The 19244-nt window shown below is 39.6% G+C and overlaps 1 protein-coding gene across 1 annotated transcript in view; it reads right to left on the reverse strand.

Annotated features, from left to right (window-relative positions):
• rps6ka2 (ribosomal protein S6 kinase, polypeptide 2) overlaps positions 1 to 15451 on the reverse strand; it is a 32116-nt gene extending 16665 nt beyond the window's left edge. Inside the window, exons 1-8 of the mRNA XM_088334670.1 lie at positions 14844 to 15451; positions 5584 to 5700; positions 3611 to 3692; positions 1867 to 1947; positions 1585 to 1664; positions 1377 to 1483; positions 520 to 557; positions 305 to 447 (exon numbers count right to left, since the gene is read on the reverse strand). Coding sequence (XP_088190796.1) covers positions 305 to 447; positions 520 to 557; positions 1377 to 1483; positions 1585 to 1664; positions 1867 to 1947; positions 3611 to 3692; positions 5584 to 5700; positions 14844 to 14948 — 753 coding nt within the window. The 5' untranslated portion in view covers positions 14949 to 15451. The remainder of the gene's footprint in view (positions 1 to 304; positions 448 to 519; positions 558 to 1376; positions 1484 to 1584; positions 1665 to 1866; positions 1948 to 3610; positions 3693 to 5583; positions 5701 to 14843) is intronic.
• Between the last annotated feature and the right edge of the window lie 3793 nt (positions 15452 to 19244).

The raw sequence follows: 19244 nt of genomic DNA on the forward strand, positions 1-19244 counted from the left end.
GACAAATTTATCTTACTCTATTCCATTTTACAAATTAATGCTTTCAAAAGGAAAGGGTTTCTTTTTCATGACATTGCACTGTCCTGACTCCCTACCCCATTTGCCCTGATGTGGCCACCATCTGTCATTGAATGTTAACCTCCTTTCCAAAATGAGTCAACTAAACCACAAGCTGACAAACAGGCAGATGCTTGATTATTGAATGACGCAGGCATTAACTTAGAGCTACGGCAATTAGGCATATATTCTGCTACAAAACAGCAAATGATCTTTTAAACGGGTAAAAACTCAAAATCAATCTTACCATGAGTACCCCGAAAGACCACCAGTCCGCACTTTGTGTGTGGCCCCTCCTGTTGACCACCTCGGGAGCCATATATTCTATTGTGCCGCAGAAGGAATACGCCCTTTTGTCGTGGTCAATGGCTTCCTTACTTAAACCGAAGTCTAGTGAGAAATAAATGGTTTGCATTTAGGAGGAGCACCAAAACAAAGTCAAGTAAACATTATTGTACTCACCAGTTATCTTTATATGTCCATCTTCATCCAGTAGAATACTGCAGAGAGACCAAAATGGATTGAATAGATTCAGAAAGTTTTGTTTCGAGCACATTTTGTTGGTCTGCATGGTTTTGAAAAGAACATTTTAAGAACAAAAGGTTGAGTTTCCGCAACTGTTCTCGTTTTTTTTCCTTCCACTTAAGAAGCTCACTGGTTTCATATGAATATCATTAGATTAGCATTAGCAGATGATAGCGGCGCAGGCCGAACCACTTTACTCATCCCCAAGGACCGGGCGGCAGTAGCTCAAGAGATAAAGCGCTCGTTTCGGGATCAAGAGATCGCGGGATCAATTCCCGGTTCCTCCGAGTTATATGTCGAAGTGTCCTTGGGCAAGACACTGAATCCCTAATGCCGTTATGAGCAGGTAGTTGCCTTGCATGGCTGACGCTGCGATCGGTTAGTTATTGTGTGTGAAAGGGAAAGTGTGAAGCGCTTTGGGAGGTCTTCATTGACTTGGAAAGTGCTATGTAAATGCAGAACATTTACATTTATCTAAGACCTCAAACTTAACATGTAAATTACATTTATACACGAAAAAGACAAAATTTTTAATGAATGATTTTCTAAGATTAACTTATTTTCAATTTCTTAAAAAGCGCATTATAAAATGTAATCAAATGCTTATCCCTACCGTGTTGCCTTTTATCAAAATTTACAGTCATACATTGGTCCTCCCTGATGGCAGATTGACAATTTGGAAAGTCAAACCGCTCACATTTTTCATATTCATTATCCGTCCACTAAGTCGTAAAATTGTGGATTGTGCAATTCAATGAACAAGCTCCAGTAAAAGAATCAACGTGAGCTCATACTTCTCAGGTTTTAGGTCCCGGTAGATGATCCCCAAACTGTGCAAGTGGTCCAATGCCAAAGCCAGTTCTGCCAGGTAAAACTTGACATCCTCTTCGGTAAACATCACCTAAAAAATAACGTAAAAACATGTCCAGTAAAAAGGTACACTAGAGTATCATTTTCTGAACTTCTTTCAAAAGTGTAACGGTTGAAAACGACCATACCAACCTCTTTCGACAGGCGAGTGAAAAGGTCCCCCCCTCGGAGAAAGTCGAGGATTAGATAGAGCTTCCCTTCTGTCTGGAATGCTACAGGCACGTACACACACCAGATATGACACATAGGGGCTTAACAACTGTGTTAGAGCTTTGGGATAATCGCTGTGTTATTTCTCAGCACAAATTTAAAGTTTAAAAGGTGAAAAAGTAAAATTGCTAAGTAATGACTTGAAGTGGTGACAAAACATGTTTCTGTTTGATGTATTGAGCTGGCGCCATAAACCAGACTTACCATAGTGTAGTTTCACTATAAACGGGTGGTTGACCTCTGCCAAAATATCCCTTTCCATTTTGGATCGCACACGGTCCCGAACTTTGGTGGTAAAAAAGAAAGACATAAAATCTCAAATAAACATCCGTTGCACAAAAAAAGTGCATCTCACTGATTAAAAACAACAGTTAGGATTAGAGTCATCTTGCGATGTGAAATTCTAAAACAATATGTTACCACATCGTCTCCAGACAACCACACTTAAATTCAATGTGGTGGAGGTTAAGAGGATTAAGGAATCCCATTCCAGAGTGGAAAGACGACGGGTCGATGCAAGACAAGTCAGGTTATTCATTCAAAAAAACGCCATGTCCTCGCTGACAAATAATCCCATTCAAAAGGAGTTTATCTGAATGAAAGGTACAAACTAACCTCATTTACTCAAATCCCCTCGAATTTAGGGCATGTGAAGTACACCACAGATACCCAATCATGTGTCATTTTTTTGTCGGTAGTTCTTTTAATATTGAGATGACTCACTGCAGCCCATTGTATAATTTTCCATTTATTGTTTCAGTCATTTATGACTCCTTCACTTATTTGGTCTTCATTAGTGCAGTTCATTATTATTCATTTGTTTGAGTGTAATTACTTACTTATTGATATAATTATTTGACTTCTTGATATATCCATTTATACAGTTGTTAGTCAATCTCTACATTATTTTAAGTGTTTTTTTTTGTTTGCAGTTAGGAGAAGGCCTTGAGTATTACCAGTACTTGCCAGAACTGTTTAGACAAAGGGCTGGTGTAAAGTAGAGAATTTTCATTTTCCACGATGGTTTCATTTTTGCCCTAATGTAAAAGTGATTTTCAGCCATTTAGACTGCACAGGTGTGAATAAAACTGCTTTTGACCGTTTGGCTTTCATTCCGATGTCTTACTTTCTTGGTAACATGTTATATTGTGAAATATATACATCCATTTGTTTAAAATATATACAATGATGAGTGAGATCCACTGTAGGTGTGCAATTGCTCTTAATTCTTTTAGAAGACAACACCACAAAAGTTGCCAGAGCCCACTCATAAAAACGTAAACATTAGCAAGCATTACAATAAATGAAGTGATGTGATATATCTATCCGATCTTCACAGTTAAAAAACATTCACACAATTAGTGTGTTTGAATAAATAAGATGTTTACACGATCAAAACCAAATTCAGTATTTCAGAAGTTGGATTGGTATCTCTTCGCATTACTAACTCGTACCAAATCTGTTGCTCTTGGGTTGTAACCCCGATAATAAGTCATCAAAACCCTGTCAGAGTGAAGATGAACACTTTGTGTCACTAAGGGTCAAACTGGCAAATATACTGAGCGATTGTCTCTGTTGTGGATCTATGTCACAAGTCTCTGACTGCTAACCTAGCTAGCTGGCGAGTTTGCAAACATATTAACAATTGCAAATTCCCTCCTCAGGTACAAACAGGGACTGACACGAAAATGAATTGGACAATGCTCCACTAGTAGGTGAGAGGGCTGGCTTTCTTGTTATAGCGCATCACAATTGGTGTTAGAAATTGTTCAAGTTACCTTTTTATTTATTTGTTAGCTTTTCTGCTTGTTAGCAATTCTGTCAGACGATTATTGATGTGTTCAGTATCTAAATTGGTCTCAGTCATGGAATACGTTTGTATCAATCAACGTCAAACTTCTCAGATATAAATCATTTTAAAATGTTGTCAAGTCAATTTCAACCTTACCTTTAAGTGTGGCTTTCTTCAAGACTTTCATTGCATACAGCTGTCCTCTGTCAACTCCTCTGATCTTTCTTACCAGGAAAACCTAAAATTAAAAACGATTGCGGTAATTTTCTGACCTTGGCTGCAACTTGTGTTACATACTGTACTTTTAACCATGCGGCCTATACTAAGATGCGGTTAATCTAAGCGTTTTTCTAATGGCCGCAAGGGGTGCTCAAGCAGAAATGGGAAGAGTGAGACGGGGGTTGCAGAGAAGTCGCAACCACCAATAAATAACTTTGAAGAAGTTTGTACCAGCCCTGTTAGTGCTGTGTTGTTTGTATTGCTGTAGTTTGTTGCTGTGTTATGGTACTTGGGTTGCTCCGTCTGAGCAGTTGTGAGCCTTCAGGGCCTGCAAGGTCTTTTTTGCTGGACTAAAATATCTGAATCATGTGATTTTATAAAAATGTTGTCATGAATACTTATCAAATAATTCCAAATGGTCTGTCAGCTTCCTTTAATTGCTTTCCCACTGGTTGTGCTGTTTCCAGATGTGTGCTTTCATATTCAAGCATTTAACCAATCTTATTTACCATTACCTGTTGCCAGGATCAGAAATCTACCAGGAGGCCTTCACAATCAAACCTGCAGGCCCTAAGACATATCATAGTTAACAAATAAAGCTGTCGGTTTAGCCAATTAGATTCCAAATTGACAGGTCAACGCCTTCTAGCAGGCCTTGGGAATGGTCACCGGTTTCAAAAACTATGATTGGCTATGGGGCAGTAACGGAAGTAACATAACATAAATGTGATGATTTCCGTCCTTTTGTCGATCAGACATTTTCAGCCCTACGTTGAAAAAAATCTTGTGCCAGAAATACAGCAGGGAAAGTTTAACTTCCAGCATTAGCTTTAATAGTGATAGAAAATAACTTTTCGATGGAACTGAAACACACAAAATCTGCACAACAGAGTACTTGAATTCTTTATGAGAAAAGAAAAGATGGTGGTTTTGTGCACAGATAAACACGATCTTTACTTGAGTAAAATGTGCATATATTCCTAAATAATATTGTAATTTTATAAGGATAATTGGTGTTTTTTTATATGTCGTAGCTGTAGCTGCAGTAAATGTTTTATAGCCATGAAATAGTTATTGGATTGATTCAGCCTACTGAAGGCCTTAGTGTGACATGCACGGGCCGCCATTGCGTCTCAGTGACTTTTACGAGTGTGTGTTTTTTTTTTTAACCAGCCCAGCTAGCGATGTGTCACTTGCTGTGTGTTTTGTTTTGTTGCTTGTGTTCCTGTGCATTTTCCCATTTTCTTTGTAAATATGTTGTGTTTTAATGTTAACACATACAGCCTATAGTCAGGTGCGGCCTATGTATGTACACAATGTTTTTTCCTTTTAAAAATGTACTGGGTGCCGCGTTACACAGGGTTGGGTAGGGTTACTTTAACCGGATTACTTTCAATTACTTTTGGATTACTCCAATACCAAATATGCTAATAAAAGACAAAAGAAACTAAAAATGAATAAGATTACTAAATGTTGTGCAGGATTGGGGAGCAACGGAATACATGGAACAGCAAAAATGATGTTGGCAAGCTGTTTGGATTTATTTTCATTTTGTTTCTGTCGCATTTCATGTTAGTTTTGCCGGAGAGCAAAGAGATCAAAGCCAGGAGGGAAAGCTTGCCACGTGTTGTGAGTCATAATTTTATTCATATTTAGTTTATTTTGTCTTTTATTAGCATTTTTGGTATTGAAGTAATCCAAAAGTAATTGAAAGTAATCCAGTTAAAGTAACCCTACCGAACCCTGGCACCGTATGGTCTACAAATAAGGGTATTTGCTACTGTTTTCTAATCTAAAAAAGCAAACATGTCATAATATTCAATATGTTAGCAATGCCACCCAAAATGTGTCTTTTTGCCTCCTAGTTGCAACCACCTGCAGATCACACGGATTATGCAGATGCACAGTACCTTCCCATACGATCCCTGTCCTAGCACTTTGAGCAACTGGAATTGAGAAGGATCAGCTTTTTCAAAGCCTTCTTTAACATGGTGGCTGATGTCAATCTCCTTGAGTATGCTGTCATCCTGAAGTAGAGGGAATACAAATAAACAAAAAAGTTATGACTTTTGGTTAAAATTCAAAACATGTTATCTTTTATCCTTGCATCCATCCATTATCTGGACCGCTTATGCTCAGTAAGGTCGCCGGGGTGCTGGAGCCCATCCCAGCTATCTTCGGGCAGTCGGCAGGGGACACCCTGAACTGGTTGCCAGCCAGTCGCATGTCACACAGAGACAGACAATTTACTCCCGTCCGGTTCCAACATGGCGGCGCGTGTTTACGTTGCGGCTAGTTGCTATCCGGCTATCCTGCTACTTACTGTAGCAGCTCTTTCACGCCTAGGGACAATTTGGACGGGCCAAATTACTTGACATGCACGTTTTTGGAATGTGGGAGGAAACCAAAGGGCCCAGAGGAAACCCACGCAAGCACAGGGAGAACATATAAACTCCACAAAGAAAGGTTTGATCCCATGATCTCTTAACTGTGCTGCAGATGCACTAACCACTCATCTGCCATGCTGCACAGGTTAATCTTTTATTTCAAATAAATACCTCTTTTGTGTGTTTTTTTTTTCTGTAAGCAAAACAATCAAAATGGGGGGATGTCTGTTCAAAACATACCAGAGAATTCAGTTTTAGCATCAAATTGGGGACATTGTGTATTATCTAGCCCCCTTAGTGGCAAAAAATATTGATTTTAACAATTAGCAAACATACATGAACTATTATTTAAACATACTTAATTTTTAGATACTTTTAAGTCAAGACATTTTATTTATATTACATAACACAACGCTCACTTGATTGAAGCTGACATGATTTCTATAGGTAACCCCTAAAATATTAGAAGAAATTAGTGTAGTTTGGTCTCGTTAAGTCTCCGTAGTTTGTATTCTTCGTTTTGCTCTGTAACATTCGTTTTCAGTGGCACTAAACCATATCTGTCAACCTTTGCCGTACGTTTATTTTGCATTTTAAGACATGTACGACGTACAAGAAAATCTGTACAGAAAAATGCAAATTTGTCAATTATGGGTACCATCCAGTTATACACCAAATATCACGAAACGGCAAATCAATCAAGTCAAACGAGTTTGATTTGTGTCGTGAAAGGAAGTCCGTCTCTTTTTAGAGAACCGTTTTTTTCGGCTCAACTCATTAAAGAGAGCCGCTGGCTCTCAAACGGCTCACTTGCTTTGATGCATTATGTTACGAATTATTATGTTGTATAAAGAAATCAAGAAAAAAAGGAAGTATAAAAGGAGAACATGAAAAAAGACAGGTTTGTGGTTATCCCTTTAATCAGTTTATTACCAAAAATAATTTAATGCAGAAAATGAATTAATAATTTGAATAAAAAAGTGTATTATTCTACTTAATTATATTTGCATGTATTTTTCCTTCTACAGTGAATGACCAAGCTAATAAATTTTTGAACTTTTTTTATAATAAACCTCATTCATGTCGAGCAACTCAGTATCTCACAACAAAATGTTGATAAACAATATATAGGATATAACGAAACACATGTACAATATAACAAGTTAAACTACATAAATAAACATGTTTGAAAAAAAATATGGTGTAAGATTATTTTGTATTTTGTAAGGGAAAATACGACAGTTTGTAAGAGCATGAAGCCGTGGAGGTTGACAGGTATGCACTACACAATATAGCGACATTTGTGGTCAAATATTCCCCATTGTCCTTTTAAGAGTGTTAAGACTTTTTCATGGGAAACTGAAAGAAAAGTTTTGGTTCATTCATCCTGAAGAATGTTTTGGGTTATGAATTTTGTTTTCGCTGTTCAAAGATGCTTGAAGGTTAGATCACTTGTGTTTTTTCGAACTCAATTGAGCATGCATTTTACACACCCTGCTTTGTGCATTGGGAACAGGCATTATTACATAAACCTAACAAGAAGTAAATAATTTAATGTTTAACCTATACGCCAGATGCCTGACCTGGCATGTTCATTTGTCTATTAATAAGTAAATGCAATCAGAATATATTTTAAAGGGTGCAATTACTGAAGATGAAGATCTATTGTATATAGTAGCACTTGTGTAGGAATCTTTCGGAATGATTGAGTGGACTCCAAAAATTATAGCACATATGCATTTGCGCGGTTCTGTGTTAATTTTAAAGCTACAGAAGAGTGGTGGTGGGCCAAAGCAAATAAAAATTTGGGAGGGGAGAATTCCCACAGGTGTTAAAACTCACCTCATTTGCTACAATGCTGCTATGATGTTGGGCTTGCGCTGAATATGGCCAAATAGCTGACTAGAGTGCATGAGTAAGGTTAGATTTGACAGATATATGTTCAAATTATTTTTCTTATCCAGCCGGCCCTTTGGGAAATCTCACGTTCTTCACGATTAGTCACTTCGGCATTTCATGCTTGTACTTTTCATCACCAGCTGAAATCTGACATTTATGCATCAGTGCCATTGACCTCAAACGGACACTGGCAGTGAAGCATTAAGGACTTTTTCCCATCGTATTCAATCTGCTTAGTCAAGCACATGATCAACTGCCAACCTGCTCTATTATGTACCCCTTTTTCTTTACAAAAACTATTTCAATATTTTTATTTAAATCCCAAGGTTTGATTTTGTTCAGTCACAAAAACAAGAAAAATAAAGAAGACAGAAAACGAAAGTGTTTTTAATGCAGCTTAATCTCATAAAGCACATGCATGAAACTCAAACCCAGCAAGGCAAACGTATTGGACCAAAGACTACATTTCCCACAATGCCTGTCAACTGACACATGTGGGCCATCAGGGCCTGCAGGGCTTTCTCTGCCGGCCTAAAAAAATATCGTAATCAAGTGATGTTAATTATATTTTGCCCATGAATACTTTTTGAATAATTACAAATTGTCAGTCAGTTTCCTTTCATTGCTTTTCCCCTGGTCGTGCTGTTCCAGATGTGTCCTTTTGTATTCAAGTATTTAGCTTACTTGTTGCCAGGGTCAGAAATTTAAACCGAAGCCTTCACAATCAATTTTGCAGGCGCTGCGGCATAACATAAGTGTCAAAACGCTGTTTGTTTAGCCAATCAGATTATGAGTTGGCGGATCAGCGCCTGATAATGGGCCTTGGGAAACATCACACACAAACTATGATTGGCTATGGGGCAATAACGAAGTATCCCAACAAAAAGGTGAATAAAAACATTTCTGTGTGCACTGCTTCTGTTGAAACATACATTTTCAGCCCTAAATCGAATTAAAACTCATATTATGACAGGACAGGCTCAACTTTCAGGATTAGCTTGGATGGCGATAGAAAATAACTTGAAACACATGGATTGAATTTCTCTTGAGAAAAGAAAAGAAGGATTTTGTGCACAGATAAAAACAAATTTTGCTGAGTAAAATGTTATGCTTTTTTATATGTGTCGCAGCTGTACTGCAGTAAATGATTTTTAGACATAAGGTGCGAAATGCGCAGCTCGCCACTGTTGACTAAGGCTAGGTTTTTCACTACAGAGCCTAATGCTCCATTCCGATTGGTGGAATCCGATGTTTTTGTGAGATCGTTCACATTTCAAACTAAATGTGACTTGTATGTGATCTCCTGTGTGAACACCAGAATAGTACAGCATGGGCAGAAGAGGACACATGACGTCAAACGCAAATGGCTCCGTGGATGTGAACGGCAATTTATTGTGCTACTGAAGCAGCACATGTACAACTTCATCATTTTAAGAAGATTAAGAAGAGGAGCCAGAAAAACGTGTGTGTACAGAGTCGCAGAATTAGTGACGTTGCTTATTGATGATGTGCAGGTCGCAAGAATCTCTTCTGTTCACACAGCAGTCACAGTCCATAAGATCAGATACTGGATGTATCAGATTAATGACCACATGCAAAGATGGCCTTGGTCTGCCGTCAAAAAAATCAGATACGTGCCATCGAATAGAGATTGCGTTACCCCCAATGTTATGGCTCGGTGCCATTACATAACAGTGTTTCAATATCATTGCCAATTAAGGGAAATTGAGAAATGATTGATCCCAAAAAATGTCCAAGAAGATAATGTTGATTTTATATATTTATTTTAAAGCATACTATACATGTGTAGTGAATTATTTTATTGAAAATGTAATGTTTGCGACTTGAATAAGTAATAAATTCATAATTTTGAGTTAATTTACACAGAAGGAGTATTTAGATTTATTTTACGTAGATAAATAAAACTCAATTACATTTAAAAGTAACATCATTCTAAGGATGTGGCCCCCGATGAAATATTGGTTAACACCTCCGTCATATATTCATTGTTTTGTAATTTCAGAATCATTATTCATCAGGTCTTCTCTAAAAGGTGTGTAAAGGTGAGTCATACTGAGGAAAAACCTCTCCCTAACTCCATAATTGGCTTCATGAATACAAATGCGACCTTTTCTTGGAGGAGTGTGATTCATTACAGATATTATTAATTATATACGAGACACCAAAACAGCCTGGCAGGTAAGAAAAGGAGTACGTTTACATCCATTCTAGGGGGAGACATAAACAGCCCCAACAAAATTAGCATTATTTGAACAGCATCACAAGATAAGTGTTTCTATTTATATCCTAAAACACAAAGTGAGCCGCCAAACAGCATGTTGTCATATTGTCTGCTCTGCCGCAGCTATAAATAGACCTTCCTTGTTGTGGCATCCACTGAATCAATCTGTCTGGATCCATCTATCCATCAAGCCGCCTGCCCGCTCGTCAGCCTATCTGTCTGACTGCGTTTTGGAGAAGGTTCCCGTCTCTCGCAGGCAAAGCATGCCCCGCTGCAGAAGTGTCGTGAACAACCGGGCGAGGCAACCACTGCTGCAGTGGTCAACTCACACCTCAAAGGGGCCAAAAACAAACCCCAATGACACACATCCAAACTATTGCAGTGCTTCGAAATTCGAAAACAGTAAATTAATAAATGACAACTTAAAACACTTTGGATTAAGAGAAAATAATGATAATCCTAAATTGAAAAATAGTGGGAAGGACAAATCCACTACTTGTATCAATTTTTTTTTAATTTTGTTTTATACATGACTAAATTTGGGTCATTTTGATGAAAACTTCCATGTTTGTTCAAAATGCCTCCCGTTTCAATAAGGTACTTTTCTTTTGATGTCCAAAATCATGTTTGTTCATAACAGCATTACAAATAGGTGGTATTGTACAAAAACTGAAAATGTTGAGTAAAATAATATATCAAGTAATTTTGATTGAAAGCGACATTGAGGAATATCTGACCATTAGATGTCACTGGATTGTATAGTGCAACTGAAAACGAGTGCAACAAACCACAAGGAAGAATAAAAACTAAAGAGACTCATAGTGGTCAAACCACAGTTTTCTTCTCGTTTTTTTTGTTCAGCGTTTCACAAGATTTTTTTTTTTGGGGTACCCTTAGCAGCAAGATGGCAGCCAACATGTCAGTTACCTTTAGGTGAGCCTCATGTTATGTAAAATAAATATGAGTATTTAAAAACACATGTTTATCCGAAAGTGACACAGGTGAGTGGGCCCCTTTTTCAGGCCGGGAGTTTTATACCCAGAGCCCACTTACTTATGGAGGAAGAAATTGAATGAATGAAACAGCAGCGAGCTCTTGTGATGCATATTTAGTGGGAAGAAATGGAGGTATATGTTGATAAGTTAACAGAAATCAATTTACCATTTTAATTCAAATGAAAATTATATATAAAGATACTTATAATGAGAACAGTCCATGATTGGGGTGAGAGGGGTCCCCGGTAATGTTCTTAGCATGGGATAGGCAACGCTTCTGGCCAATGTCCTGAATGGATGGAAGTGTAGTCCCGATTATTTTCTCTGCTGTCCTCGTTACCCTCCTCACACTACCCCAGTCGGTAGCGCTGCAGCCTCCACACCACACAGAGATACAGCTGGTCAGGATACTCTCTATGGTGCCCCTGTAGAATGTGATGAGGGAGGGTGGGGGCAGGTGGGCTCTCCTCATCCTCCGCAGGAAGTACAGGCACTGCTGTGCCCTCTTAACCAGTGATGCAGTGTTCACGGACCAGGTGAGTTTGTTTGTAATGTGCACCCCTAGGAACTTGATACTGCTGACAACCTCCACAGCCTTGTTGTTGATGCAAAGTGGGGCATGGTTGGGCTGGTTTTTCCTAAAGTCGACAATGATCTCTTTAGTTTTGTCAACATTCAGTACCAGGCTGTTGTCCCTGCACCAGCCCACCAACTGCTCCACCTCCTCTCTGTAGGCTAGGTCGTTGTCATCCCTGATGAGGCCCACCACTGTTGTGTCGTCAGCATACTTCACGATGTGGTTTGTGGCGGACCTAGGGACGCAGTCGTGTGTCATCAAGGTGAACAGCAAGGGGCTTAGGACGCAGCCTTGGGGGGAGCCCGTGCTGAGGTAGATGACATCTGAACTGTTCTGACCTATCCGCACTGATTGGGGTCTGTCACAGAGGAAGTCCAGCAGCCAGTTCCGCAGGGGGGTGTTGAAACCTCTCACCCCCATCATGGACTGTTCACTCTGCTAGCCTCTGGGAGGAGGTTCTGCAGTGTGCGGTGCAGGACCACCAGGCTCCGCAATAGTCTAGTCCCCCTGGCCATTAGACTGTTAAATGGTCAATCTAACATATAGTTAACTTAAATCTAAACGGCTGCTAATCTGACTTTTTGCACTACTTGCAGTTTTTTATAGCTTGCCACTCATTGCACATTGCTCTCTGCACTATGGTAATTACAGCGTTATTGTTACAGTGTTAATGTTACTGTGTACCTGACTTGTTAACCTGACTGCCCATTTTGCACATCTGGTTAGCTACTCTTCTTGCACTATCGGCACTATGGTAAAATACTATACGTAGCCAATTACAATACAACTTTATTTATATCTGTACATTCAAGGAAACTGTGGGGGTCAGATGCATCGACATTTCGTTCTGTATACACGTGTACTAGAATGACAATAAAGTAGATCTGAATCTGAATCTGAATCTGAATATAGATGTTAACATATTTACAGTATTGTAACCCCTTACATTGAACTCTTAAGAAGTAGCTTCACTACACACATTTTAAGTATGGTACTTAAAACATCAAATTCCTCCAGAGCAAAGCACTGATCTCTTTGTTGATGAAAATTTAATTGTCTATAGACTGGAGAATTTCTCTTTCGGTGTAAATGAGCATGAAGACAGTGAGCTAGCTTCATAAACTAGTTTTCACACATTTTTAAGCAGGCAAGCTTTGCTCACACGCAACCTGAGTTCTGGAAAGGCTCGATGGGAACTTATATGCCAGCCCAATGACATGGTAGGCATCTCTGAGGAAGGTATATTGTGAGAGGACCTGCTTTTTTCACTTCTTTTTCATTTCTTTTTCTTTTTTCCAAGCTTTTTTCTTCCTCTTTTTTTCTAGCATTTTTCCTCTTTTTATCCCCCCCCCCCGTTTTTTCTTTCCCTTTTCTTATTTTGCTTATATTATTTTTGTTCCTCGAGCAGTCTACTTACTTTTTTTAGTCTTTATCATTGTTTTTTTTTTTTTTTCCTCTCTTTTTTCCTTTTTTTCTTTTTTAATTGTTGTCTTTCTCATCCAGCCAGTCCAAACTCGACCTTGACCTGAACCCGCCTTTTGAGAAATCTCACGTTCTTCCCGATTAGCCACTCCGATATTGGTCCTGGACTCAGGTTTGGTTTCCTTTCTCTCTCCCTCTCACTTGTCTTTATCTTAATTGGTCACTTACTTCCTGACTCTAATTTACACCGAACTCTTCGTGTCACTCGTCCTAAATTACTTTCAATCAAACCTCTCTTTCGTCACAACGTAAACCCTCTGTTTCCTCAGCTCAGTGCTAGTTTGTTACCCATGTGTCCTGTCCTAAGCTCTCTTGTCACAGCCTTGTTTACTCAGGTGTACCGAACCCTTGCCAACTTTCCTGACCACAAGTACCGCCTACCGAACCCATGGACTTTTGCCTTTGCTGAATTTACCGGATCACCGACCCATTACCTGCCTCTAGATACTGTTGCCCCGATACCTGACTTCCAGTGTACCGAACCCTGTCCAAATAAAGACCTTTATTACTGCACATTTCTGTTTCTGTGCTGTGCTCCCGCACCACCCGGACTGGGTCCTTGAAACATAGTTCATTATTTCTTGTTTATTATTTCAAAACATATTGTTTTGTTTTCTTCAAATAATTATTCTTTTTTTACCTCTAGGAAGGGCTAAATTATACTTGATGGTTTTTTTAATGAGCCTCTCTATAATTAGTTTTTTTTATCTAGATCTCCAAAACATGTTTATTCATAACAGTTTTAATAATAGATGTTATTGTACAAAAAATACTTCTGAAAATGTTAAGTAATAAAAATAAATAATGTTTTTTTTTTTTATTATTTGAACGTCCCCAAAGTGGGATGAGTTCAAACCAGCCTCAAAAACTGTTTCTTTTAGAGCACAGGAAATTGGGTTTTTGTTAATGACAACTGAAAAATGTCTGATTGTACAGAACAACACTTATTATACATTACACAACATGACCTTCTTCAAAAGCAAAATTAATGTGGGTCATTTTGCTTTAAAGGCCAGGGCATGGTGTTGTTTGTAAATTGGGTTCTATTTTATATTAACATAAACAAGCAGTTTGTTAACGACCCAAAATAAAGTTTTTCATTGTACAAAAGAAGCACTCAGGTTCTGAAGTAATATTGTGTAGCAAAAAAAAAAAAAAAAAATTTGTGTAAAGAGGTATTTGTGTACCGTTCATGTTGCGCATAACTTGCTTAAAAGTAATATTAAATAGTAACTATATAGAAAAGTATTACAAATTACAGCATGATTAAAAACAAACCTTTGTTTTGATGTGTGAAAAGTTTGAAGTGGAACTGATTACATTACATTGCAATCACCAATTTGCAACTTGTATTCAATGTGTCATGTAGCCTTATGCAACAGTCACAAATTATTTAGCCATTATTGACACAAGCTTATGAATGTACTGAATCTCGCCATTCCTATGTTGTTGTTTTTTCCTTTAAAAAACACGTGCACAATGCTCGTTAGTTTTGATCTAGCAGACATTGCTATTGCATTGTTTAAACTTAACAACAATTTCCTATGAAATACTTTCTTATTCGAGCATCTCTTATTCAATGACCCACCTCCAACTGACAGAACCCGGTCGCGTTCTTGTTCCGGGCAGCTTTGTTCTTCAGGTAGATGGAGAACCATCTCTTGACTGTGAATTTTCGCGTGCTGGTATCCATGGCAACAATCAGTCCTGCACATGTACCCCCTTCTGAAAGGACATTTCCTTTGCAGTAAAAAACGGATTTTGTCTACTCTTCCTCTGCGTGTCCCAACACAAAAGGGTCAAAGCGGCGTGTCCATTTCGACATCATTTTACTTTTCGATCCAGGAGCTTCTGTATTGTGGTGTGAACATCTAGAAGGCACGATCGGCACGGAATTACAGTTGCATCAATTTCCGCTAGCGCCTTTGCGCTCGTGTGATGATCTGCTCCCTTCTCTTGCTTTTCTCCTCTCCTTCCTCACATCAGCATGCAGCAACAGCTGTTGCTATCACGTGGTGTCACCTTCTTTGTCTCCCTCCTGCAACCTTTCCAGTCCGACATCACGCATAAACTGCATCGATTGCGCAAAGCACGTTGCGTGAAATAGAGCATGAGAAATAAACGTGACGCCCTACGAATTATATTGATTTATCACAATCCGGATAATTGATTGGATGATGCAGCTCTGTTGTGGTCTGAGCTGCGTGCGCGTCCACATGCACGGACCTGTCACATCAGCAGCTCAGCATAGCTGCAGTGTTACATAACCTAGGGTGGAAGGTTATGCAGCGAGGGATTCCTGCACTCTACCTGGGTCAGATGAGCAAATCCCATATTTTTGATTGGATTTTTAAGACTAGTTAATTAGCACCAGAAAAGAGAGCACTTGTGCAAAAGCAAGGATTTGGTTTGTAAAAAGTCAATTTATCTTCTTCAGATGCAGTCTGCTGTGTCGTATGGAGGCGATTCGGGATTATGCACATGTGGTGTCTTTGTGTTGATAGGATTAAGGCTCTGTAAGGAGATCTCAATATTAATATCCGTACAGACAGAGACGATAACGTGCATCAAGACTGAAAAACAGCATCAGCACAAAGACACACACCGATGTCAGTGTTCTCAGCAATGCATAAGCTCTAAAACTGTACAAGAGTTACATCCGTTGGTTTACCTCTGCAAAAATAATAATGCTCAGTGTGGAATTCTGTGCAATCCAAATACATTCAACGGTATCAACCAGGACATAAGTCACAATGAATACACTAAAAAGCACAAATAAATATATTTTGGCCATTGCTGAAGAAAATAAAGATTGTTTTCTTGGTAATGGGATTCGTTTTCATTGGGCTAATGTGTAGGACATCACTGAAACAAATTGCTGTACTTTGTACCAGGGGCGATTTTAGGTTCAGAACTTTGGGAATGCTAAACACCCAGTGTCTGGCTGGGTAATTAATTTTATTTTTTCCATCTTAATTAAGTGATTTATTGCGAGTGACATGGCCGCTTTCTTGTGTCCTGTTTCACCAGCTCAGTAGCCTAGATGGTAGTGTGCCCGCTTTGAGATTGGGAGGTCGCTGGTTCGCGCCTCGACCGAGACATACCTAATTGGTGTAATGGCGGCGCCCTCTGGCTGCGGCTGCATCGACTCGCTACAACGGGTCAGATGTATCGACATTTCGTTCTGTGTACATTGTTACAAAGAATGACAATACAAAGGAAATTATTATTATTATTATCTGGAGGGACGAGAGCATGACCAATTTAGGTGCCGAGGTGCCTAACTTGTTTGGGTGTTTGGGCATTTGGGTTGGTCATGGTCCAAAAATTTGTGTGTGTGTGTTTTTTGCTATTTTTTTCCCTTTTATTTTCTTTATAATTGTATGTGTTTGTCTTGCTGTCGGTCACCCCTCTTGAGGGATAAGACCAAGGTAGATAGATAGATTTAGGATAATCCAGGAATGTTCACTTGAACATCACATTACACTTTGTGGGTAGCAGAAAGACTATTTCTAAGTCATGCCCTATTTTTACTTATTCGATTCAATGCAGCAAAAATGAGGACTAATAACGAAGTCATAGTACCGGAAGGTAAAATAGTTTTTCAACATAAATACTTTATAACACACTGTCGCCATAATACACCTGCACCTCCACAGCAGGACAAAGACTAGGAACCTTCCCGTGGTGTCCTGCGAAGGGCTCTCTCCCGGGGGAGCCTTACGAATCCAACTCAATCCACTCAGACTCGCTCTCTCTTTCTTTTTTGGTCCTCCCTCCTTCTTTGTCTCTCCTTTTCTCTCTTCCCCTTTTACACTCTTGTCTCTCATTTTCTCTATCCCTCTCTTTCCTACTCTCTCCCCACCTCTCTCACTCTCTTTTCCCCCTTTTTGCATTTTACTCTGTCTGTCTTTCTGTCTTTCTATCTCTTTCTCTGTCTTCTACTCTCCTTTCTCTGTTCTTCTTAGGGCGGGCGACTTCGAGAGCAACCCTGGCCCCCAGTCCAAATGCCGTTCGCTGCGACCGCACCCCAATCACCTGTACTACCTGCCCACGGGGCTTCCATAAATCATGCACTGGTCTGTCCGAACGTACTAAGGACTTCAGAGGCTTCGTATGCTTGGTTTGCTTGGGTCACACCCCGTCAGGCCTGGCGGCACAGGACAGTCGCAGCCCCCTCTCCTTCCGAGAACTACGGAGCCTCCCACGAGCGAGTCTAGCGCTACTAAGGATTACTTTAGTCGCCTTGAGTGACTCAACAACAACAACAACAGCAGCACCTCCACAGATTCTGCCACTATGCCGCAAGTGACATTACCCTAGCCAAAGAGGAGTGGTGCTAGTAATGTACTGAACCATTTCAAGGCAGTAGTTTTTCCAACACTGCGTTCTTCACATGCTTTTTTTAATCTAGCTTCCGGCAGAAGGTTGTCCATTTGAAACGAAGGATATGATACTATCAGCTATAGGAAGACAAGTTGATCAATCCAAATCTGTGATTTCAATAATATTGAATCTTTAAAAAAACCTAAAAACTCATTCAAGTCGCCCAAAAAAGCTATATATAGCCGTTCTCAGAAGACAAATGCAAAGAGGGACAGGTCACTGCGAAGAATGTCAATGGGTTATCGTTTCCACACTCTAACTGAAATTGCTCGCCAGTTCAGTGCTGAACATGGTAAGGATCTGTCTCGCAGAACCTTCTTCAACAGCACATGGTTCCTTACTTGCTTTCGTCGCCCAATCAGCCTGCACTCTTTATACAGGACCATGTTACATTATCCACAAAAAGGCAAAAAAGGTAAAGAATGCCTTTGAAGGTGAAAACATTTAATTAACAACATAGCATGCCCAGAGTCCTGATCTCAACCCAATAGCAAACCTCTGGAAAATCATTGGTGACAAAGTTATGCTCATGAAACCAACTACAATCACCAAACTGTTGAGGAGGATGGAAGGATAATGGACCATAATCACACCAGAGCAGTGTGAGAGACTAGTGCTATCCTGTGGCCGCAGATGTGGTGAAGTCATTCACAGCAGAGGCCTATACACTTCTTAGTAATTGCTGACTGTTGAAACCTTCAGAATTTGTTTTCCAAACCTAAGTTATTGTTATTATCCATTTTTGATCAGTTTTTCCCTCATTTTAACCATTGCTTTTTCTGATTTTCTTTTTTTTTTTTGTGAAATGCCTTATCCATTTTTGAAAAAAGTGTTGTAGTAGCATGTTAATAGACACAACATGTTCTCTAATTTTGATCTCACAGGCATGTTAAGGCCTTATGAGAGAAGAAAAACAGAAGCACCTAGCCTGCAAAATTACCAGAACAGGGTTAAGAATCCATAAAATTCATTGTTTCAGAAGCGATAAAAATGTCTTGACATTGGTTAAAAAAGATATAGTAGTTAGTAGTCTGCATTGCATTTGCATCACATGTCTCCAAAAAATGGTGGTCGCCATTCATATATTTTGGGGGGATTTAGAGCAGTATTGCACATTGACACATCTCGATGGTTGATTGGTTACCATGGTCTCCTGTTTCTACAGTTCCTAGGTTCAGGTCCAGTTTCCTGTGTGTGCCTCACGTTCAGAAAACATTGGTCTTTGTGCCAATGGGGGTTACATTTTTCCTTTTAAAAAATAAAATACAGTATGTTACTCCATCCATCCATCCATTATCTGTACCGCTTATCCTCAGTAGTGTCGCGGGGCTGCTGGAGTCCATCCCAGCCATCTCCAAGCAGTGGGCAGGGGACACCCTGAACTGGTTGCCAGCCAGTCGCAGGGCACACAGGGACAGACAATTCGCTCGCTCATTCACACCTAGGGACAATTTCGACCGGCCAATTAACCTGACATACATGTTTTTGGAATGTGGGAGGAAACCGGAGTGCCCGGAGGAAACCCGCGCAAGCATAGGGAGAACATGCAAACTCCGCACAGGAAGGCTGGTAGCTGGATTTGAACCCATGACCTCAGAACTGT

This window comes from Urocampus carinirostris, chromosome 4 (assembly GCF_059441175.1).
Source record: "Urocampus carinirostris isolate Australia breed hairy pipefish chromosome 4, RoL_Ucar_1.0, whole genome shotgun sequence".
In the NCBI taxonomy this organism is placed as follows: Eukaryota; Metazoa; Chordata; class Actinopteri; order Syngnathiformes; family Syngnathidae; genus Urocampus; species Urocampus carinirostris.